We start from the raw sequence: 25,504 nt of genomic DNA, 5'->3' as shown, positions 1-25,504 counted from the left end.
GTGACCTAATCAGACATACCACTGTCCCTTTATTTAGGTGAAAGCCATCTGGTGGATGAATCTATGGGCTTTTCTCTGTATGGGAAAATCCCTGTTACAGAAATAAGACTAAGCAAACACTCATTCAGAGCATGATGAAAGACAGTATTAAGATTAGGAGAATTAGGTGTAAATCTTTCCACTTTGTGTGTGTGTGTGTGTGTGTTTCCACCCATTTATGCCCAGTGCTGCCCATGCCTCTGGCCTTTATTGCTGGGCAATGTGATGATGAACTATGTAAACCTACTTGACAACAGCCAAACAGTTCCAATTTAAGAAATATAAAGCGCAGCAGACATTAGCCATCTGGTGGATGAATTTCTACTTTTTCCACAAAACTAAGAGGAAACTGCAGCATTCTTGGATTAAAGTTAAGCAAAAGTTCATTTAAAAGTTAATTGAATGCAGAGCTGTATTTTCTACAGTTAAAAGTACTTAGTTTTAACTCTAGTCAAGTGAGTAGTACTTTTAAAAGATATGTTTAAATCATGTTCCATCTAACCAGACGTTGGCACATTGGCTGTTTTTACTTCACAAAGGCTGTTTTTTGAGTTTGTTTCCAGTCATAGAGTTGAGTGAGTTTAAAGCATTTGGGAATGGACCGGAAGTGTATCCAAGTAACCAAATCACTCCCTTGTGTAGGGCAGGAGCCACCGTCCAGTCAATTTAGAAGTTAGCAGTAGGATATTACCAAATTTGGAAGATAATGAAAATAAATAGGAATGCTCTAAACAGTATTACATAATCAGTGGAAGACAAAACAGTTTGCATTGTACAAATGAAGTTTCAACAGTAAAAAAATTTAACTACAGTGTTTTGATTAGCACAGTGGGTGATAGACCTCAGCCTGAGGGTGATTTTCACCACCTTTACATGATGGATGTAATGCGGCATTACCTGTTCTCAGGGTGTAGGCAGAAAACTGCATTGGCTGCTTTACTCCAATTATGTCAGCGTGAAACTCCACAGCAACTGACTCTCATTCAGAGACCATGTGTGTACAATTATTACACTTCCTGTGGTTATATACAGTGGCCCCAAAAGGATCTGGACACACTTAAAATATATGAATTTAATTGCATTTGATAACAAATTGGCAAACTGGTAGAATATTAAGTTTTGCATCTGCAAGTTTGCACCTTTTTCAGCATTAAATTCACTTTTCTGAACCATTACTTAAATGGTCATATTTTAGATGTATGCTTGAGAGAATGTTACCAGAACAACCTTCATTATTGTCTTTATTTCCTTTTTATCCGTGTTTGTTACTGCCTGACATTTGAATATATATTTCATAACTAAATTTTAACACGCCTACAATATTTCAACTAGATGACAGCATTCAGTGATATTGTATAAAAGGCGTTTACGTGAATTGTGTTGCACTTTGATGGGTAAGTCATTAGCTTTAAAAGGTGATTATTTTATGACATTGAATGATGAAGGTGGTGTAAGACAAACATGCCACGGGCTCAGTGAGAAGATTTGAACAGAGTGCGAGTTTGACAGTCACACTCTTTTTGTCTCAGAAAATGCTTAGAAAAGAAAATGTGCTCTAAATTGTATTTACAAAGAGAGTGTCATGTCAAAACATGGAAATACACTCCTTAGATTTGCGGGCGGCATCATGAAAGACCAGGACCCAGGGTGCCGATCAAACATTGGGCAGGCTGAATTGTGGATATTTAAATCAGACATCCCACTCTGTCCCATTGCTAACACATCACAGGACACATTTCCAGCTGTTTTGAACTAGCTCTATTGTAAGCATATGACGAAAAATCCAGTAAAGCTCTTCTTCCCGTCAGATGGGAAATATTTAGATCTATGGTATGAGAGTGAGGTCATAGTTTGGGTTGTTTGGGGACACTTTAGGAAAACAGGCTTCTCTGAAGATGTTTTAATACACCAATTCATACAGGTAATACCTGCCAATATTGTAACACTGCAGCACATGTATTGGTATACACAGTAGGTGTTTCACATTAGAGCTGTTGATATATATATCGGGGGTGTCCAGTCCTGCTCCTGAAGGACCAACCAGGTCTAACTTTTTAGGCCTAAATTGTCTTAGAAGACCTAGATTAGCTGGTTCAGGTGTTTAAATAGGGTTGGAGCTAAACTCTGCAGGACAACTCCCCTCCAGGAGCAAGTTTGGACACCCCTGCCATCTTGACCAATCACCATTCAGGTGTCAATAGGAATCCTCTCGATCTGGAACAAAGGTTGGACAATAGGGTCACACAACTTTGTCACAAATTCACCACACTGGCTATACTTCCATCCACCCATTTTTATGTGCATTTTGGGACTGTGCATAAATTTTAAGAATGTGCTCAGCTGTGTCGGATAAATTTATCCAATAAAAAACATGCCATGAAACTCAGTTACAGAATAAATTCTTCAATGTGCGTCAAAAAAGTCATGCGATTTTGTGCAATGGGACAACGTGCAACTGGACCAACCAGCGGACCAAACACGCTGCACAGAATCTGAAATGTTGTGAAATGCCTGAGCCAAAGTCTGTCATCAGAGTGGTTCAGTATTATTACCTCCCAGAACTGAACACGACTGCACTCCCAAACAGCAGGAATCGGTCTCCGAAAGAAAAATAATTTTATTGCATTGCAATTGCATGCTCTGAGGTGCAAGTAAATTATTATATATGATAAAAGACCCACAGTGGCTTCTCCTACTGCAAATGAACTTTTTCTTTGTGATAATTGGCGCCAGTTCATCAGGATGTGACAATTTTGTTCTCTTTGTCTTGCTGGATGGAAATGGTGCTTGCAAATGTTTTTTTGCGATAAAAAATAAAGTTAAATTCACAACTTTGAATGGAAACAATTATTAACAGAGAGTGACTTCATACATGGCTAGACTATTGACGATAGACCTGCAAAATTTTGCTAATTTGACTGCACTTTAAATACAAAAAAAACTTATTTGAAATATTTTCAAAGCAAAAATTCATACATAAAATGAAGGAAGCTCTAATAATAAAATAATTAGAAAATAAATTTCAAGTGTGCTACCATTTGCAAGCCATTAGCACCAATAGTCTAGTCACATTTTATTCTGTTTTTGTACTGACTGGTAAAAGTATGATTAAAAAAGGAAATCTTTACAATGAATATCTTGTTCTACTGATTTTGCTAAGAGCTCAAAGCACAGACAAATCGAGGCAGACCTAATTTAACTGAAAGTAACCTTAACTGGAGGTCAAGAGGTTTTCTTCAATGCTTTGAGGACTCGCATCACAGGAGTATTCCCAAGACAACCTTTAATTGTAAAATGGAGAAACACCAATTACTACACAAAAGCGTTTTGTGATCAAAGCACACAAATAGACTGTCAGACACATTATTCCAGTGAATGTTCAGTGCTGGTGCTGTGGATAAGTGCATAACATGAAGATCATGACATAACCAAATTATTACTGGAAAATAGTAACAATGGCAGTGCATTCAAGGCCATCTATATCAATTTACCTTAACTCCCTTATTGTTCCCATCTTGTTATAGCATGTTTCAGTACAGGAGTCGCATTCAGCTGCACTTCAATAAAAATCCAAGACAAGGGAAAAGCTTTATGTAAACTTTAATATGGGATTAAACATACAGAAGCAGCAGGACTTGACGTGCAGACTCTGCAAAAGAAAGTTCTCCAAAGAACAAAAGCCTGATATAGCAAAAAAAATAAAAAAATTAGAACAAAAACAGAGTACAAATGCACATTCAGAAAGAATGTAGTCAAGTTTACTACAAACAAAAGAACTAATGGGAAACATAATACTTCAGCTTCAACACTTTGAGAAACTGGGGTTCATTTAAAATATTCAAATCACAAACCATACAAAAGCTTATTCATATCTTTTCCTTAATCCGTTTCCATGCATCATGTAACGGTACTAGATTGGCATCAGAAATATTAGCTGCAGCTACTTGGTCACCAAGCACCAATCACATACACCCCTGTTCCCATCTGTCCCTGTGGACTTCAACTAGCTACCTCATAAATCAAGGGGTATCCAGACCTGCTCCTGGAGGGCCTGCAGATTTTAGCTCCTTCCTGTCCCAACACACCAGCCTGGAAGTTTTTAGTAATCTGGAAGACCTTGATTAGCTGGTTCAAGTGTACTTAATTAGAGCTGGAGCTAAACTCTGCAGGACAGTGGCCCTCTGGGAGCAGGATCTATTCTCCCATTAAAAATAAGAGCTTGGCCGTTTCACTTTACTGTCTGCATACATCCTGCAGACCTTCTCTTAAAATGTTTAAACTTAAGAATGTTGCCATATGGCCAAAAAGTAAATCTGGGTTTGGGAATATTTTTCAGATTTATGATGATGTGCTCCCGAACGCACCTGCATGGAGCCTCTAAGGCGAGATTCATCTCTCTGTCAGCAGGCATTTCAAACAGCCCGGCTTCTCTTCACAAAACAAAACTCCCTCAGTGAACTTCTGTTGTTTTATCTGCTACTAGAACACACATTACACAAACATCCTACTGTACATGCAGTACTTTGGAATAGGGATCTTACTTTTTCCTCTGTAGAGGAGCTACAACACCAACGACCAATTTGTACGTAATTTACGAGATGTCTAATTCGTACGACCTCAGTCATACGATTTTGTACGATTTATCTAGACCCCAGTGACGGGTAGGTTTAGGGGCGGGGTTAGGTGTAGGTCATTCATACAAATTTGTACAAATTGTGCAACTCGTAAAATACGTACAATTTAGCAAAAATCTTACATAAAATTTGTACGAGTGAGGTCGTACAGATTCATACGAATTAGCCACTTCGTAAAATATGTACGAATTGCTGTGAGATCGGGCTGACAATACAGCGTTTTAATGATAATGCAAACAAAGATACTGTATATAATATACTATACATAAATATACTGTATATAAATTACCTTTAAATTAATCATAGGACAAATCAGAAATGATTAACCAGTTCAAATTTTTAGTTGGAATTGGGGTTGAGGACTATCAAGTGGACCAAAAAGAAGAGGCCAAGGGACTGTCAGTGGTGCAGCTGGAGCTCAAGGCATGATTGTAGTATGTGGCTTCACTTTTCTGCAGAAAGGTCCAAGCTGGCACAGGTTATACGTGATAAGGCAAAAAGTGGGGCATATGTGAAAGTGTGTGAGGTACTGGTAGTGGATGTTACTATAGTGACGTTGGGCTTCCCAAGGATTGAAAATCAAGGCTGGGCCTCCGTGTTGGGCTCCTTGTCATAGATGTAGCTGCCAACACCGCCAGTGTTTACACCTAGAAATCAAAGAGAGTTGATCAGAATGGGTAAAAAACTAATTGAACTACAAGGGATTTAACTTGGACATAAGGTTTTCAGTATTCATTATGATATAAAGAAAGCAGAAGAATATGTAAACGATCTAAAATTGCTTAAAAAGTTCCTTATCCTTACTGCATATTAAGAACTACTAATTTGAAACGATGTCAGATTATTTTCTGAAAATTAAGCAATGGCTCCCTCTAGAGTTGAAGACTCTCACAGTACCTTTTGGGCCGAAGAGGACAGCATAACATGGTTTATGGCAGTAGGGCTGACCATCATGCTGCAACACACAAAAACATATTTTAGGATAAATTCATGCATTTAGAAATAGAAATGTTTATGTTTCAGCACTTTCAACCGAATACATTTGAATAATTTTTCCAATACCTTTTCATGTTTTAAGACCTGCACATCAACTAAAAAACATTGCATTCATACATATACGGTGAGCCAAATTAAAATGTTATTTCTTTGGCTTCTACAGTGGTAATGTTCTTTTTGTGCAAATTAATTATCACATACTGAGATTTCAGTTTTATTTTGATTAACTGTACTTTCTCCCAAAGGAAATGTTCAGAAAAACCTATGAATCATAATTTAAGACTTAATTTCCAGCAAATTGATTTAATACCTATTAAAAAAATTTAATGACCCATAGATGCCCTGCGGTTTATTCAAGATTTCTAATGTAGGAAATATTGTTGATTAACTTCTTTTACATGAATTGAATTAATGAAAAAATCATGGCAGCCATCTTTGCGCTTCTACTATTAGCAACTTCATTCTCCTCTCACCTCTGCGTGGCTGCCAGCTGCCAGGGTCTTACTACATCTCTCACAACGCAGGCATGGACGATGCCAGTCCTTCCCCAGTGACGTCACCTTCTCAGCTGCCATAAGTAAGTAACAGGACATGCCATTATACTACCACCATTTCCTATCATTATAATCCAAGCCAAAGTATGAAATGTTGTTAGGACAGAGAGAAGCATACCAAAATAGACCTTCTTCTTGCACCTGGGACACAAGTTGGCTTCCCCAGAGAAGGTGGTGATGCTTCCAGCTGAAATGAGAGATGCATGCACTCCATGATCCAAATAAACACTGTGCAATTTGTCAGACGTTTTATTTTAAAACAATTAGAACACAATGATTTGTAGCTAAAAGGAAGACGCACACAACCTACAACCTTGATATTGTGGCCTTAATTGCACATTCAGCCTGTTCAGATCAGAGCAAGTCAGTTGCTGCTGATCTTTGCTGCTGTTTGTACCTTTAGATGGCAGCCTTGAAGATACCGGGACCCATTTCTCCTGAGGTTTGGGTGCAGAGTCCACGGTGGATGCAGGTGGGGAGGAGTTGGCGGGAGCCTCATACACATATGAGCCTGCACCCCCAATGTTCACACCTACATATTAAACAAGGTTTCATGAAAATATCCCCCTATCATACAACATTCATATTAAGAAATATTTGATATGACTGATTACATTTGTTCATTCATTAAAATTAGTTAATGCATTTGGTCTCATGAACAGCAATACTTTTACATTTATCTATCAAATTTCATGTTAATCTCTGCAGATACCAATATATTTTAACCATGTACATTAAAAAATTAACAGTAGTATATAAATGAAAAAATAACCTACATTAATAACATTGAACCTTACTGCGAAGAAGTGTTGTCAGTGATTTCTTTCTCTAAACAAGAATGTTCCTAATTCCCAGCAGAGGGCACTCTTTTATTTCATGACAACAATGACTTAACTATTTACTCTTGCTATATGTACAAGACTGCAAAATCTCTTAAGTTATATCATATCAATCATTCCATAATCCAATATGTTGTATCTATGGTAAATGGGCAGAGATTTGAACAGTTCCATGTCACATGATTTCAATCTGAAATGCTAAGGGTTTCATCTCATCTCACCTTTTGGCCCAAAGAGGGCAGCATAGCATGGCTTGTGGCAGTATGGTTTCCCATCATGCTGTGAGGATGTACAACAGAAGAAAAAACATGGTAATTCCAGGCTTATTTTTCATCAATTAAGACTCTAAAAGTGAATGAGTGGGCATTTGCTGGTAGAAGTTTGCAATTTAATCTACTGCTTGTAGACCATCCTAACTGTCTAAATGCCACAGAAGGTGGTTATCTTGGCGTCCACTCCCTGATAACACTCACAGCAGTTACCTCACACAGTCTATTTTGACGGAAAAGGACACCCGAAGTGTCCTATGTGTCTTTGTCTATGTGCCTTGAGTGTGTCTGCATGGAAGACGGAACATATTTCAATAGCAGTTGCTCCCAGAGCCCTTTGGTCAGGGCCATGGCGGGAAAAGGTTGCCATGGGAACCGTCAGACGGCAGCTGTGTGACCGTTACAGCTGCGCGGGACAGGATAAAGGAACGGAAGGGGCAGAGAACAGTGGCCTCATGCCAGTACAAAAGTACAGCCAGGAAAAACTGTGTAATGAGCCCCACATTCCAACAAAGACTAGCAGACACCTTCCCGCCTAATTTGCAATGACCGGAAAACTTGATGCTGTAAGATGTCAATACTTCTAAAAAAGGCAAAAAACTACAGAGGTGTAGTGGTTCTGGTGTAATTCAATCAGGATCCTAAAGTGTTAGCCCAACTAGACCACTAGGGAGGGAATTTGAGGACTTCAACACTCCTAAGCTTTCCTGTAGCTCAAACAGTGGAGCATGGTGCTAGCAACATCAAAGTCATGGATTCCACTCTTAGGGAAAGCAAGAGTTGATAAAATTTAAATGCATACCTTGAGTGCAATGCAAGTTACTTTGTATAAAAGCGTCTGACAGATGTATAAATGTAAATGTAGTCTCACATATCAAGATGTCGGCATGAAGTCTGGTCAAATTTACAGTTTTTTATAGTCAAGATCCTATAGGGAAATCTGAAATGTGTGGTCAAGGAAATCTACTCACTATGCTATAAAACTTCTCAGATTAAGGGTGTGTTCACACATGGTTCGATTAAAACAAACTCTGGTACGATTGCTCTGTTCGTGCGGTTCACTTGAGTAAGTGTGAATGCTGAGATCCAAACCCTGGTGCGCACCAAACAAACGGACCTAGGCCACTAAAAAGATTGGTCTTGGTCCACTTCCAAACGAACTCTGGTGAGGTTCAAATTAAATATGAATGCAACACGGACCAAATACTTCTAAACAAACCGAAAACAGGATGTTATGACAAGATGTAATGCTATGCGACATGATTTGACAACACGGAGTGGTGAGTGGTGCATCCAAACAAAATGAGAAGGCAAAAGTGGAGCAATGAGAAGGTAAAGTGCCTTTTATGAGCTCTTCGTGAGTTCATCATATGTGCATGCAACAATGGGCATGCGTAGTCCAGCAGACAGCATTAGATGTATTTGACAAAGCGGTGCTGAACAAACCGATCACAGTCTGCGCAGCGCCGCTTCAAGTCAAATACACCTATTGCTTGGGGTGTTCGGTAAGTTCCATCACGAAATATACGTCATTCAACCAGGTTGTGAATGTATCACAATGCCTTAAATTTCAGTATCTTTAGGTTTGCTGTAAAAAAAATGCCAGTGTGAACGCTAAGCGGACCAGGACCAAATGTATTGTTTTCCTTTTTTGGTCCAGACTAAATGAACCAAGAGAACCAAACTACAAGTGTGAATGCATCCTAAATGCCATGAACCTTACAAAAGGTACCAAATCAAATTACTAGTTCGTCTGTGGAACTGCTAACTAAAGCAAGTCTTGACAGTTCAGTCACCCAACGGAAATAGAAACCTTTAGTTCCTGAAGGTGAAGCTTACTCTGACAGTGTTTTAATCACTGGAGGTCATTAAATCACTATTGTTAGTTAGTTTGCTGGCAGGCAGGCATTCTTACTTGACTGCAATATCCAACTGTGTTGGGCAGCAGATCACACAAGGTTAACAATCTTCACTCTCTGCACTCAATGACCACATCGAGTCACTCTGCAATGGCATGTGGTTTTCAGTGGTCTCGGAGGTCCATGTCACTTCACCTCACCCACTTCTTTGTACTTTTTTTTTGTGGCAAATCACTGTCAGTTGCATACCCTTGACTTCTGGAAATTGACAATGAAAATCAGATCTTGTTTTTTGATAAATCTCTTGACATATTGTGCGATATGCATCAGACAGACGGTGAAAAGTCTGTGGATCTGATGTCTAAGCCAGACACAAAGCTTAGTCCATCAGCTCCCATTACAGGTCTCACTGGTCATCTCTCACCGGTCATATAGAGCAGCGCACCAGCCCACACTTTTCCCAGAGCCTCTCACATATTCTGGTAACTGAATCTAAACTCTCCATTCTGCCTCTACTTAACATGGCTATTCCCATAAACCCTCTCGATTTACCCTGCCAGAATCCAGGGAGCACACCAAGGGATTATCATCTTATCCACAGGGTGAGTTCTTGTTCGATCAATGGTCTAGAAGAAAAACTTACACACATGTATTACCCATCTTCACTTTACCCCATCCTCATTCCTGTACCGTGTAAGACCCAACAGAAATCCCCCCATAGCAACCTGACCTACATCCAGAAACCTTCTATTTGTGACTCTCTTCACGGAGTAAATGCAATACAGGCTCAAGGCAACATGATGACTGATGATCACGATTCCTCTGGCACTTAAACATCACTGCCCTGTCCTTTGCCCTCTACTGCCATTCCGATCTAGACACAGTCATCACTGTATGATGTAATAGGATGCTGGAAGGCATGCGTGGAGAATTTCATTTGGCTTGCAAACATGCACACAGGAACATTTGGGATGTACAAAGCTGGCCAGCTAGCTTTCAACAAATCACTGAAGACGAGCATAATGAGTTATGATTACACACAGCTATCCACAAGAGATAAGGAGGGAAAATGCTTGTTGCAACATCCTGTAGGTTTTGAGACATTCGGTTTGCTTTTGTTTTTTCATGATTGCATCATTTTTACCCCTTAAATTGTGTTTATGTCATGCTACCTCCCAACACTGCCCTCCAACACACATAATGCCTCATGACTTGCTTCAGTCCTGGTTCTGGACTCTTCAAATAGACCACTGATCTTCTGATGGAAACATACAGTGTCACAAAGTCAATACTCAGCTGTAGGAGTTTGAGTTTTGAGTTTTCCCCAGCTAGACTGCAGAGAGGTAGTGTGCGATCTCTGACTTACTCACCTCAGCATGGCCACCCGCGGTGAGGGTCTTACTGCAGCGCTCACACTTCAAACAGAACTTGTGCCAATCCTTCCCCAGTGATGACACTTTCTCAGCTGGGGGATGAGAGAGAGAGAGAAAAATTGATTTTTACACTTTTTGATTTGAAAATGTAAGTCTATACATGAAAAACTTGCTGCCCCAATTCCAAGGTATTGTCAGTGGTTGCCAAGTCGTTGTGACTGGTAGAGCATTGATGGGTGGTCACTAGTGTATTGAGGCATTACTATTAGATATTTCACCTCACAATTTGAGGTTTAAATTCATGTCCATAGCACAAATGGTTAAAACTTAGGGTTAGGTGCTTGTTCAAACCTCTGAGTAACAATACCAACAATACTTGCCTTGGCGGGAAAAAATATTTGTGTAAAACCTCATCTTGGTGTCATCTTAAAATGGAATAGAGTATTTAGCATGATTTGCTTTGATAGACTAGGTTCAGGGCTCACAAAATCGTTAGCCCGACTTTCCGGGGCTATTGTGTTTTCCAGTCTGGCTAGCAAAATGTATCACCGCTCTGCCCGACGGGCTACCTTAAATACAGGGCTCCAGCAGGTCCTTAAAAACTCTTCAATTTAGTTGTATCAAATTTAAGGCTGTAAAAAGTTGTAAATATGTGAAATGGTATAAGAAAAGTCTTAATTATAATTTCAAGAGGTCTTACAGTTGGGGACTGAAGACAAGAATCACGAAAGGGCTGGAATCTTCAAAAGGCAAAGATGTCATTGAATAAATTTTAGCGCTGCACGTTTCAAAGTCAAAATGCAGCGCAGATGTTTTTATGTGTCGTTGGCGTTTTCATTTCATCTTGCCTATTAAATGCCCGATGAGGCAGCGTTTATGAGCACAGTGTTGCTTTTGCTTTGTGTACAGCCTTTACCGGGGAATTCGCTATATTCCAGCCGCTCCTAAAGCGCCACGTCTTGGCAGAGAATGATTTTGCATTTCCAAAAATGTGAAAGTTAATGTGCCTACTAAAAATCTAAACAATTAAGACCGTAATTATTTATAAGTTTTAAATTGATAATTTATGTTTAACTTATCCCTTTTCATAAAAATGATTTAAAGGCTGAAATGCCATTAAGACCTGTATCTGTACTGTAAATCATGTCATTTTATGGCTTAATATGATACCATAGATCAGGGGTATCCAAACTCGGTCCTGGAGGGCCGGTGTCTTGCAGAGTTTAGCTCCAACCCTAAATAATCACACCTGAAGTAGCTAATCAAGGTTTTACTAGGCATACTAGAAGCTTCCATGCAGGTGTGTTGAGGCAAGTTGGAGCTAAACTCTACAGGACACCGGCCCTCCAGGACCGAGTTTGGACAGCCCTGCCATAGATAAACATTGTCCAACCCAGGAATGGGCAACTTTGGTCCTGGAGGGCCGGTGTCCTGCAGAGTTTAACTCCAACCCTAATCAAACATATGGTGTTGCTTTTAAAAAGGGTCATAAATTTCCTTAAATTGATTTTTAACAATTCTGCAGATACCCTGTAAATAATTAAATAAAATTCCTTCCTTGATATTTGTGTATTGACGTTTTTGATTGACATTTAGATACCTATCTGAAATTTTGCAAGCCCTGTGGTTGCATCTGAACATGCATATTTCCCTACTGTATAGTTGGCAAAAACAGCATGTGAAAGGAGCAGTATTCCCTTATTCACATTCATAAAACAGCAGGCAAAAAGTACCCAGATGACTTACTACTTCCAATGAGATTCTGAAGTTAGCATTCAATGGACAATTTACTACCTCATCATGAGGGCAAAGAAGAGGATTGGCAGTGAAGAAAGTTGCTGGTAGGTCACAAAACAATGACAGCATGAGACAAATATCTGCATTCATACTACACTCTTAAAATTAAAAGGTGCTTCACGATGCCGTAGAACCTTTTTGTCTAAATGGTTCCATAAAGAACCTGTAATATCTGAAGAACCTTTGCGTTTCACAAAAGGTTGTGGGGGTCTGCAAGTAAGTTTGGCATTGGGCCAAAAAAAATTTCACCACTAGATGGGGGGCCAGAACATAATCAAAGGATAATGTAAGATATTAATTGATGAAAAATGCAACCAGATTTGCCTGTGACTGACTTTTACAGTGTATTTTGTAACTGGTAGTGAGCTGTTACTCGGTGTAAAATCCTGCAATGTCATTAACAAAAAGCCACATTTGTGTGGGGGTGTCCGATCAGAGTATGTGAGCGGAGTGGAGCATCAACAATTTCCCCTCCGCGCTCCGAGCATTTAATAATCACTCCGCTCCGCGCTCACTGACATCAGAAACACCGCTCCGCGTCTAAATTATTTCAGTATGTTTGAAATATCACAGTTCTATGGAAGCCCGTTTCCACCACTGAATAAATTTTTTAAAAAGCCTATTGCGACTTTTTATCTCACGATTCGGACTTTTTTTCCACAGAATTGTGAGACAAACTCGCAATTGCGAGTTATAAAATCAGAATTGCGAGTTAAAATCCAGTTTTGAGGGGGGCAAAAGACTGATATGTTCTCAGAATTGCGAGTTTATATCTCAGAATTATGACTTTTTAACTCGCAATTGAAAATATTCAGAAGGAACAAATTCCTTGAGAAATATAACTTCCCGCTCATGTCCACTGCAGTCATCATAGCCTTCACATTCTTTCTGATTTGAGTGATCCTATCTAGCTAGCTAAATATGATTAACATGTGAATTCTTGCTAAATATGCAGTTATATTATGGGTCGTTGGCATGAATTGTACTCGTGATGGAGGCTCTTGAAGCGAGTGAAAACCACGACACTCCGACTTATAAAATCGCTCTTCGCTCCAGTCAAATTCACACCGCTCCACTCACGCTCTGCTCACATACTCTGATTGTGAGTAACTGTTGCGGTCATGACAGATCTATTTCAGAACCAGAACACAGCATTATTAATGGTGGATTTGCATAATTTTCAGATCCAGGCAAACTTAATGTTTTGAGGATGTGTGCTGGTCTGGGCATTTTCATTCTGATAATCAATGTGACATCATATTACATAAAAACAATGAAAAGCACTGGCCTCATTGCGAGGGGTCACTGCGGTTCATTCCATAGCTGAGATGTGTTGACATGAAACAAGGAAATGCAGTGGCGGGGCTAATTAGAACCGGACAGCTAAGTGACGACATAGAGATCCACTTCTCCATTTCCCCTCCTGTCCTGTTTCTTCAGGAGGGTCCTGGGAGACTTCCTCAGACCTAATATTACTCTTTCCATTTATATATCTTGCTCTCAAGACAATACATAAGGCAGGACTGCTGGGACAGCTCTCTCACTTCAGAGGAAACACCTTTGCTTATCATAACAGGCCATAATCAGCTAGAGAGAACAATCCATTTCCTCCTGCTCTCCCCTACTTCCTAGCTTTCCCGCCTGGAGAAGTATTGTTTTTATTCTGTCAGTTTTTGCAGCCCTCTTAGTCTGTCTCTGAGGGGGTCTAGGTCAGTACAGAAGAGGTCAGTTTCACCATCAGTGAACAGGTTTGTAAACAGGCTCATACACATGCAAAACTGTATTGCACATATGCTACTGTAGTACATTTATCCAGACCGATTTTTTGTGCACCGTACCAGTGTTAATTTTGGCAGGCATTTTTGATTTAGTCTTAGTCTTTATCTTGAGACGAAAATGCTTAATAGTCTTAGTCACATTTTAGTCATTTGAGTCTTTCATAGTTTTAATCGACGAAAAGTCATTGCATTTTTGTCAACTTTTAGTCATTACTTTTAGTCAAACTGCAGTTACCAACATTTATTTTGGTAGCTATTTTATATGTAGTATTTAAACAAAAACAGTCATCAATTCTTCTCTCTTTAGACCAAATCAATTAAGCTTAGTTATGAGAAATTTGAATCAAGAATTGAATTTGGAAAAACTGGAATACATTTTCATTTTTTGGTAGAGATATAAATTAAACAATTTTTTCAGATACAGTAGGTTTACTTAACAAGTATACATTTATTTAACATCTTTTGTTGGTTAACATTTGAGACAGATAATTAGGAATGCTGTCCATTTAAGACGGAAGGTATGTATGTAATAGCCTACTGACATACATTCAGTTTTCACCCACCTGTTTAAGTTAACTTAAACCATAACGGACTGTATTTCCGTGAGATACTCTACATGAGAGACATGTGGACTGCTGTGTGTGTATTTGAGCACTGAGAACTGATCGCGTGCTGTATGAGAACTGAAGAAGTGGAGCGTGCGCGAGAGAGAGCACTTCTATCAGTGCGTTTCCACCTATCGCACCTTCACTGACTTTAAGTTAATCGACAATGAATTGTGACTCGCGGGAAAAACAGGACGTCTGGTCACCCACTCCCTAACCCTTCGGGTGCTGAGGCCATTGTTTCAGATCGCTAGTTCGCGTTTTGGTAGCCTATCCGTCCACCGCGGTTGCCATGCAAACGCCCCTTTTCCAATGACAGAGCACATTTTGAAAGACAAGACAGTTAACTTAGCCTATAGGATGTATTTTGAATGTCCGGTAGTCCTCAAATAACATTTTAGTCCCGTCTCGTCTTGTTAATGAAGACGCGCATAAATTTCGTCATAGTTTTTATCATCAGATATTAGTTTTAGCTCGTCAACGTCTTGTCTTAGTCACAGAAAAAAGGTTCGTTGACGAATATTTTTCGTCGTCGTCAACGAAATTAACACTGCACCGTACAGCCCTGACCAAACCAGTTCCAGATTGCTCATTTAGGATAAACTCCTCCTCAATTTCACGTCCGCCTTCCACGATGTTGCTCCGCACTGTCGCACTCAGAAATGTCAACAACTAGCCTTTATCATTATTATCACGGGAAGACTAATTCTTAGTAATTTAGTATATGGCAAACAATAAGATATCGCCCATCCTTATTGTGTACACACACTGCCAACACACATTTCAGTTCAAACAACTTGTAAAAGTGCGCGTTACACATAATGACCCCCTTTTAAACAGATGCCGTTTAAACAGAGATGTTTTTTTTTTGCCTTTTATTAGGCAAAGGTCCACGAGCCAGGACTCAAACTCGAACCCAACCCAGATGCATGATTTGAGGAATCATTTATGCATAGCACATTGATAATACCCGCATCACAGTTTCATACTTGAGTACAACAATCTCATGCTAATCTTGAGTACCTATAGAGTAGTATTGAGTAGTATCCTTCATATCACCGAAGTGTCTTTAGCAGATTTATAAAAGACAGCTTTAGGCTTCTCTTAGAAAACGAGCTCTTGGAAGCATGTCGCAGGCGAAGCTAAAGAAACACTTTGAAGATATGAAAAAAAACTTTATTGAACTAAATTTTTGTTAATTTGTTTATAAAACATTCGTCAATGAAATCCCGGGAACAAACATAACATTCAAAAACTTACAAATACGAAGTGTTTTTAGCACAAATTTGTTGAAACTTTGGACGTTTAGCATGAGAATGCAAATTTACACTCTAGCAGTGTAAATATGTCAGAATGCATGAAATAGCTTTAGACCTCCCCTTTAAAGATAAAAAGCTAAATAGTTACTGTATGTACTACAAATGTAACCCTATTACTAACACAGGCATCATATCCAAATGAATTCTAAGCGCGCACTGGAGAGACGTAGAGATCCAGACAGTATAAATCACTGGTTTTCCAGCAGGAGGCTAATCCAAGATAAGTGAGATTTCACAGTCAATGGCCCAACTGGGTATAAAGAGAGAGAGTATCTCTGCAGGGAAGATGCCAATGCCAATGACTCCTATACAACGGTGAGTGTGTGTACGTGGTGGTTGATGAAGTGCAGATGAACAGAGTTGCCATTAAAAGGGCTTCTGTTGTTGTACAAGTGGTTGCTGGGGAGCCGTTTCAGTTATTAGTGTAGTTTTGCGTAGGGAATCGCTAATCGCTCATCAAGTTGAATAGACCCCTGGACGACCTCCAGTCACACTCTCACACACATTCTTTTACTACGGCCAAAGGAAATCAGTGTCTTGGGTGGTATATTTACAAGAAGCTTTGTCCGCAGACAAAACTGTAAGCCTGGTTTCTGCTTACCAATAGAAATGGTACGACTATAGCGATATCCTAACAGCACTAGTCATCTCGTTTGTCCCTAAGGGAAGCCATTCGACCGGAGAGGGAAGACACGGGAGACCAGAGAGGGCTTCATTAAAGAGTCAGGTTACCTTGGATGCGACGCGTAGATGCATGAGAGCCGTAATGGACGGTTGTGTAAGACTATACGAGAGGTTGCAGTACCTCCCAATGTCCGGCTCTAATGAGCACACGCAGTGCAATATGTACACCTGATCGCTGACAAGCTTCTTAGTGCTTTGTTTTGAGCTGCAGAGGTAATCTCTTTAGTCCTGCTGGTACTGTCTAGAGGTAACATCTCTCGTCAGCCATTAGATCGTGTTTTCCCTCAGTTTACCCCACAATTAAATCAGACGATAACACCTCAAACACCAGGTCAACTGATCCGTGAAAAACACAGAGGTTTGTTTAATGCGTTTAGGCTGGCACGCAAAGGGTGGGTAAACGAAACCATCAGCGCCTTCACACGAATGAGCTTGTGCCATCTCAGCAGAACAGATGCAGGTTTGGATGTGGGCTAATGGAGCTGCACTGTGCAGTCAGCTCTCATTTCGAAAGCAAATCTGTCACAACAACAACTCTCTCTACCAAACAAGAGTCATATGAGATTTAATGAAGTCAACATTACCAAGCAGGATTTATCAACCTGATATCACGTAAATAAGTCTCTCTGTAAACATGCCATGCTCAATATCCTGGGGTTGTTCCAGAATAGAAGAGGCTCTCAAAGAGCCTTACTCTGCCAAAAAAAAGAAGCCGTGAGAGATAGAGATGAATCAACATAAATCTCTGTTTAATCATTCTTATTAAGTTTGTCTAGGCACAACATATGCATCTATCTCTCTGCAACATGGGGACACTGTATTTCTATTTCTATCTATTTTTTATTTTTGACACCACTGTATAATTAAAGCTTCACCCTCTTGGTTACTATTGCAAATTCAGACAAGCTTTATGGAACATGCCTATTGCAAGAACGCTGTAAGATGAACAGTAATAATATATCTTCTCTGGCTTCATTATGTCACTATTATAGGGGCAGTTGTGGCATAATAGTTGGAGAGTCGCACTTGTAATCCGAAGGTTGTGGGTTCGATTCTCAGTACTGGCAGGAAATGTAGGTGGGGAAAGTGAACGAACAGTGCTCTCTTCCACCTTCATTACCCACAACTGATCGCCAGTTGCTCCCTGGGCTTCCCACTGCTTTGTGTGTGCGTTTTAGGTCATAGTTATAATTTGCCCTTTGTTATTGATAGGGAAGTTCACAGGAAGTGATAGGAGAGCAGAGGGGAACGGAACCGGGAAAAGATTGAATGCAGAGACTCTAACAAGAGTGGCCAAAGAGCTATTGTGCGATATGTTGGAGCACTTCCCACAAGGCTATGGCTTCAGTAAATAATGTTTTTTTTAAGGTGGGGTTTAGCAAAGGGTCAATAAGGTGGGTTTAAGTGAGGTCGGTACAAGGCTGTATTCAAAAGTGGAAGGTTTATCCACTTTATTTTTAATGGTAAAGTGTACACTGTTTTTAACTTAAAAGTGCAAGGCTTCTGGGGTCAACCGTTACCAGTTATTTTAGCTGTACAAAAACAGTTTGCTATGCTTCTTGATATTACTATCATATTTTTTTATTGTAATCATAAACACTTCGGTTTCTATGGCAAATAGTTTCACAGTTATTATTTTTAGTTATTTACCTATAATGGCCAATGAATCAGTAGTCTCACACATTCACAGGAAATGGCTTACAACAACGTTGAAAAATAAGGTGGAAAAGGAGGCCCTAGAAATGTACGGTCTGTAAAAGTTGACATGAAACTACATTTGCAACCCTTTAACTATTGGCAAAGCCAAATCACCTAATAGTACATTAAAAAAATGCCTAAATGGCCATCTGGCTATGGATTAACATTATTTCCTGCTTATGGTTTAATTTCAGAGGAAATCAAGTTGTGCAATATGAAAGACGGTGTAAACCAACCTTTGTTTGCATAATATATAAGACCAGGAATGTGTATTTAATAGGTAAATAGTAAATAGGGTCATTTTTCATGAAATGCTACATCTGATGCTTAGTACTGCTGTTACGGTTTGTGTTTTCCTCACAAGCGAGAAAAAGAAATTGATAAGGTAGGTCTGTTATATGCTGATCCTGCCTGAGATGTAATCACAAATAAACAGCGCTAGGTCTCATTTACACAGCACCCTAAGGGCTCCACAGCAGGATTGTACTCTGAAACCTATTCCATCATCCTCAGCAGAGACTTTCAGTGTTAAAATGGATTTTTATAAAACTTAAAACTACAAAAAAAGTATAAACAAGCAAGTACTCACTGGTTGGCACTGGCTTGACATTACCTCTGTACATGGTTTGAAGAACCGGCCATGCAAGTCTCTAACAGATCAGGACTCAAAAGATGGGCAAAATGACATGTGTTATATATTTGTCCACTCAATGTGGTCACACACATGGAAATCAATTTGAAAGGCAGGGACAGATTTGCTTCCACTTCAGCAGCCATTAACGTGGACCCATCTGTTCAGAGCACTACTATTATACTGTACTCTATCCCGACTGTGCCCCCCCTCATAGTGCAAAAGCAATATGCACGCCATCTGGGTCCAACATGGTGCTTCATTTCGAGTCACTGATTACAGCCTGACCCGCTAGCCTTGCACCTGAGGGCCTTCAGGCCTTCGCCAAACATGTATGATCACACACAGAGATAAAACGAGGTAAACTGTAGCTCGAAAGTTACACAAAATCATTACATGCCCTTCCTGGCCCCAAAAAGCAGGGAGATGATTGCTGTGGTTAGTTCCCATGAGCCTCAGCTTTTTCAGCTATACATAGCACACATGCTCTGTTCTCAAATCATGTTCTGTAGCTCTGTTTAATGACCCTACTCTTCTATGATGGCAAACAGTGCCTTTCTTTCAGATTCTGCCCCTAGCCATCAACTCCTGCGTGGCAGTTACTTCTCCAAACAAATCTCAAATAGGCGTCTGATTGCGAGCTTGGTTTTCCAATTTGCAGCGGCTTGTGAATTTCCTTACAGTAGTGCGGAAAGGCTGGGTGTGGTTTGGGCCCTTGGTGCACAGATGTGGCCCCGCTGACGCAAGGCACGGCAAGATGTATGTCTCTTTGCAGTTTCCTCTTGATATAAATTAGGCTGTATATTAGGCAATATATTGTCTGGCTTGAATGAGTGCTACATGTGCCTGTGTGCTACTGCAGTGCCCATGGCTGTCAGTACAAATCAATGCTGCCTCGTGGAGCTCGGCCTCAATCAGCTTCCCTGCAGCCAATATGAAACTGTACTGGTCCTCACATTTCAGTGGATTGGGTGAATATCATGAAATCTATTGTGAACAGGCTAGATCACATTGCATTACAAAATCAAAAGTATGAAATTGCTAATGTAATGTAAGATGTTTTGCATTGTAACACTTTCATGACAATTAAGCACATATTCTTACCAATTCTAATTATAGTAATGCCTCAAAGTGTTCATTACTGTAATATAAAAAGTATTTATGTAAAACATATAATAAATCTATAATTTATGTTTCAGTGTAGTTTACTTTTAATAATTTATGGTGATTTAAATAGTAAAAAATTATGTATATAACATTAAGTTTTACTGTAATACTTAATAAAAAACGAGAATCATCATTGGAAAGTAATGGCAAATGCCGATAAGAAAACATCTGGATGTCTTACAATAATGACAGTACAATAAAGAATGAAATAAAACATTAAATCACAATACAATAAAAAAAACATTAACAATTCTTAAAATTAATGTAATTTTCTTTACCCAGATCTATGCATTTTGTGAGATTCATCCAGTTAAAATTCAGAATTGTTAGTTAAATGGATTCTGATACATTGATGGGGTAATTTATTAACATTCTAGAGAGGAAAAAAAAATATATAGCATTAAATTCTCCTTAACTTGTCTCCAGGTAGAGCAAATTTATGGAGACAAATTATGCATGGCTGCATAATGTCTTTTTAAAGGCTAGTCCCATAAAACACAAGTAATTACATGATGGCTTAGGTCTTTTTTCTTGCTAACCTTGCAACAAGCGCAAAACAATCTTGTAACTATAGTTGAGGATCATGCCTGCCAGGAATCCTGACAGACAAGGCGAATGGCCCCCAATTCTGACTTCCAGGATTACGCAACGCCCCTTAACAGTAGACAAAAATACAAGAAGTGGCATTATATAACTGATTCTGCACATTAAAACAGCTTATGGGTATAAGCAGTAAAAGTAAATCTGAAACAGTGAGAGATGGGGACAGAAAGAGAAAAAAGGAAAAGTGAGGGATGGTATGGACAACTCCCCATTAAACCAACGGTTTGTCTCCCGGTGTCTCAAACCAAAGGATGACATAATACACATGCCCTCTCACATTTCGATGTGACTTGCATCTAAGAAAGCACTCCTAACTTCTATTCAAGAATGAGCAGAGGCCTTGAAGGGAGAGCAGTGAAAAAGAGAAAAGATGAAGGAAAGTGAAAGAAGTTCCTTGTTTTGCCAGATTCTCTCTCGTCAGTGAGATTTGATACGGTGCAAGTGAGCTCTGTCTGCCATTAATAGGGACAGGTTTTCTATTATATGTTCAAAATTTGTTTACTTACAATGCTGCCTTTGTTTTTAGGGATACATGAATTGCTTCCAAAGATTGTGTTCAAATGTGAAAGTGGACACAATGCGATGATATTTTTAGTATATAGACTCTCAAATTTGGATAGCCCATCCATTTTGAATTGAAATATAAAAAAATGGTAAAGAACTGATTCAATGTGTCACCTCTGAATGTCAGAAATAAAGCTTTTATGCTTGCTCTTGTGTAAGAAAGCCACAGTATCTGCTAACAGCTGTTCAATAAATGATTAAAAGGTTCAACCGAAAGTTTAAAAAGTTTCCACTCAATACAGTGGCTTACCACTTAGGTTTGAAACAGGATATAGTCAGAAAGGAATTTACAGGAACACATGCACTAACTCCCACAAACTCAATTTGGAAATAACATCTGGAACAGCTGGGTTTGCAACCAAACCAGTTTTATTTAATATATTACATTTATTGAATATAAAATGTAAATTAATATTAGTAGATAAATAAAAAATAACGATTAAATAATAAACTATAATATTAATATTATTCATTATATTATTCTTTAATAAAGCATTATTGCTGGTTTCTGCTCATTCATGTCTAGACTGTGGATCTGGATGCAGCATTCACCGTCAACCTCAAATATTCCACTTGGTGACATTTCCATATTCAGAGGAAACACTCTTTGAGGACCAAAAGAGAACCGCACCCCTGCTCTTCCACAGCTGTATGGAATGCGTCTTGGCTTCAACGTGAGTCTAATAAAAGCACAGTCACCCGCATCCATCTTGACCAACTCCCTCATAAACCGAGGTCTTGGGTGAAACCCTGAATTGTCCTTTCTTCTGTCCTATGGCATCATGGACCATAAGACTGGCTGTGACGTCAGAAACATGTGCAGTTCCTCCCTAAAATCAATGCAACAAGTACTGTCTCCATCCAAACCAGCCATCATGTCTTATTTAGACACAAAAAAACCCTGTAAGCAAAATTGCTCATTTTTATGTTATATGAATGATTTTGTATATTATTAAGCCTGTGAACTTAATAGAAATATGAATACATGTTGTTCAATGTGAAATATGGATCCTGAAACATAACCAGCTAAAAAAACACTCAAGCTAGAGAACTTTGTGCCCACCCACTAGACACACAGCCATGAAAAGTGCTGCACTCGCTTTTATATAACAGCACCTTGCTCACACCATCGATTTAAAACAACCCGACAGCTTTATTGGTCGTGTGTTATGCCTGTTCGGTTGACACACAGATTAATACAACATAAATAAGAGCGGAATAATCATCTCAGTTTCCACCACAAAGGCTCTGATGCACTGATGAATAACCTTATAAATAAGAGAGCAGGGATGATAAGGTCAAGTGGCAGAGAGGCTATTCAACTGTTTAATGGATTGAGAGGTATATACTGAGCAGACATTGATGCTGTTGGCCTGAAAATGGATATAAATGAAAAGAACAGGTCCTTCTTTCACTATGGTTTTTCAGCTCCCCAAACATCCACACCAAGAGCCACATGCTGTATTATTAAAAAAAATATCTAAGTCTATAAAAGCAAAGTAAAGCAACTTCAGATAGCCCCTCATCTGGTCAGGTTAAAAAAGAAGAGAAAGGTGACTGTCAGATGTAGACAGGACTTAGATACAACTGTTTATTATTAACGTTACAGAAGTGGGCAATAGAATTGTCTGAATATAAACTGGCTGTCATTGCACTCAGCAGTCTAAAAGTTAAAAGTTGTCATTCAAAGTTTATCTTTGCATATTTATATCTATCTATGGTATTTTCAACAAATACAGTACAAAATAGGGCAAAAAAGGCTTTCCCCCCCCTTTCTTAAATGGTCAGGGACTACATTTGATATGCATCATCACATATGTCTAAAAACAGTTTAAACCCATGATTTGTGAGATTTTGACACTTTTAACACAAACAAAAATCAAACATAGATTTCAAAATTAAACCGACAGAACTTATAAATTAAATAATTTATAAATAAATATAATCGATAGCCTAAATAATATATTTTAATATATAAAACAGCATTTATAATATTAATAAATAAAACAAATAAAATATAAGATGATAAGTAAACATAGCTTTGCAACAATGAACAGATATCAGTTCGTGGCATATGATTTTAACAGTCAAGAAGATCAAGAGGGGGTAAAAAACATTTGATTTGTTTACAACGAGTTACTTTTCATACTGAGATAATTTTGTGACAATTATTTATAAGTATGTCTAATAAAGTTTTAAAAAATTTGCTAAAAAAAACATGGAATTTGTCCCTCTAAACAATGCAAAAGTCACGGAAATCCCGTATTCATGGTATCTTTTGGTTAGCAAGTTGAAGAAATAATTTTGGGGCGTTTTGAAAGAGGTGAGTGCAATAGAAGTATAAGTGGATTCCTGAAAGCGGTGAAGTGAGAGATTATCCGCAGACAAATAGATTTTACGATCTATCACATACTCTCAGATGTTTAAATCAGTTTTATCAACACCTGTGTAAACAAACCATCGCTTTCCATGATTGCACACCGTGGAAGTCATTTATTATATCAAAATATAACGGTGAATGTATCTTTAATAGAGGCTCAGAATTCAACCGAAAAGTAAACACAAACTTACCAAAATAAACAGTCTTTTCGCATTTAGGGCACTTTGAAGCCATCGTCTCCTGAACTGGATCCTCTCACTCAGAGTCAGGTTTGTCTTCCACGCGCGCAGGTCGACCAATGGCTTGAGAGCGTGAGCGCATCTACTGAAAGCGCCGCTCTGTATTTGCATAGCCCCGCCCTCGCTCGCAGGCACTGCGCTTTTCGCTTCTCTCATTGGTCAGGCTAACGGTCAGGCTAACGGTCAGTCATCATGTGGGCGGGGTCGTCTGGCTGTGTTGGCGGGAGCTTCTGTCTGCCACTGGCTCTTCCTTTTTACATCCTTCAGCGGGAATGTGAAAGGCTTCCAACAAAGGTTCCTTTCACTTCTCATGAATAGGGATTCTTCAGCACTTGCCAGACCGTTACTAGTGGAAATCAGAGGGAGAAAGATATTGGCAAGTCCCAGTCATGCTCACAACACTTCTCTTTTTGTTTGGGGTTGAGGTCACTGTATGGCAGTGTTACATTTTTGACTAGTTTGTCCCTTACATCACTGTTCCACACACCCAAAAATGTCTGGCACCCATGTCTTTTTTTAGACTCAGGTCTTTGCCAGCTCTTTCAGGCTTTTGCCTTGACCACGTGTCCACGTCATTTCTCTCTCAAACTGACCAGTCAGCACAGCAAATGTCCACCTTTTCCTGACTCTACAGTCCTTTGACAGTTACATGCAACCAAGTCCTGTTGTCTCCCATAAATATCCAAATTGCTTAGTCGACTAGTCAAACAGAACCCTGACTAGTACTGTTGTGAAAGTGCCTCTTGATACCTAAGTGAATATTGACTCTCGCTCTACCTATAGCTGGTTTCAGTGAGAGGAATGTGAATCTTGCAGCGTCAAGTTTATTCAGGTTCATTTGTGTGTCAGTGTTACAGCGTCAGTAAGTTTGCTGTATTAGCACATATGCACAGCTGCAGTGCTGGGATTTGCTGTGTTGGCTTGGCGGGACGAAATCTTAATGCTTGTTGTGAAGCAATGTTTTTAAATGACTAAAAGGTGAAAAATTACAACAATTATAGCATTTTAAAACTCTAATGCAGTGGCACTCGTATACTGTTAGGTGTTCGGACACTGACACAATTTTCATAAAATCAACTTTGCTCCATTTGACTGAATCTGAGCAGACATTATATCCCTATACACTTCAGAATTCATCCGGCTGCTTCTGTCTTCTATCACTTCATCACTACACACCAGTAACCCAGTGCCGCTTGAAGCCATGCACGCTCATGCCATCACACGCTCCACCATGTTTCACAGATGATGTTATATGCTTTGGATCATGAGCTGTTCTGAGCACTCTACATACTTTTTTTAATTCCTGTCATTCTGGTGCAGGTTGATCTTAATTTCAGCGTTCCAAAGAATGCTTTTCCAGAAGTGGTCTGGCTTTTTTTAGATGTTTTTTTTTCTAATCCGGCCTTGTTTGCACCTTGTGGTGAACCCTCTGTATTTGCTTTGGCGAAGTCTTCTCTTGATTGTAGACTTTGACAC

The 25,504-nt window shown here is 39.3% G+C and overlaps 1 protein-coding gene across 1 annotated transcript; it reads right to left on the bottom strand.

Annotated features, from left to right (window-relative positions):
* Nucleotides 1–3,622: 3,622 nt before the first annotated feature.
* Nucleotides 3,623–24,089, bottom strand: LOC306885986 (cysteine-rich protein 2-like). Its single transcript, XM_079442828.1, has 8 exons — nt 23,981–24,089; nt 10,561–10,655; nt 7,284–7,341; nt 6,621–6,755; nt 6,342–6,410; nt 6,143–6,237; nt 5,571–5,628; nt 3,623–5,320 (listed from the first exon to the last, which is right to left on the bottom strand). Exons 1-8 carry the CDS (start codon nt 24,021–24,023, stop codon nt 5,253–5,255), a joined length of 621 nt encoding a protein of 206 aa, XP_079298954.1. The 5' UTR covers nt 24,024–24,089; the 3' UTR covers nt 3,623–5,252.
* Nucleotides 24,090–25,504: the final 1,415 nt, after the last annotated feature.

Source organism: Barbus barbus (assembly GCF_936440315.1).
Source record: "Barbus barbus genome assembly, chromosome: 20".
In the NCBI taxonomy this organism is placed as follows: domain Eukaryota; kingdom Metazoa; phylum Chordata; class Actinopteri; order Cypriniformes; family Cyprinidae; genus Barbus; species Barbus barbus.
The sequence above is the reverse complement of the archived record's forward strand: the minus strand, read 5'-3'. Positions and strand labels throughout refer to the sequence as shown.

Coding starts and splice junctions, on each gene's coding strand:
- LOC306885986 (XM_079442828.1), bottom strand. CDS start 24,023: ATGGCTTCAAAGTGCCCTAAATGCGAAAAGACTGTTTATTTTG. Junction 7,342..10,560: donor CCGCGGGTGGCCATGCTGAG/GTGAGTAAGTCA, acceptor ACATCCTCACAG/CATGATGGGAAACCATACTG. Junction 6,238..6,341: donor CAAGAAGAAGGTCTATTTTG/GTATGCTTCTCT, acceptor TACTTATGGCAG/CTGAGAAGGTGACGTCACTG.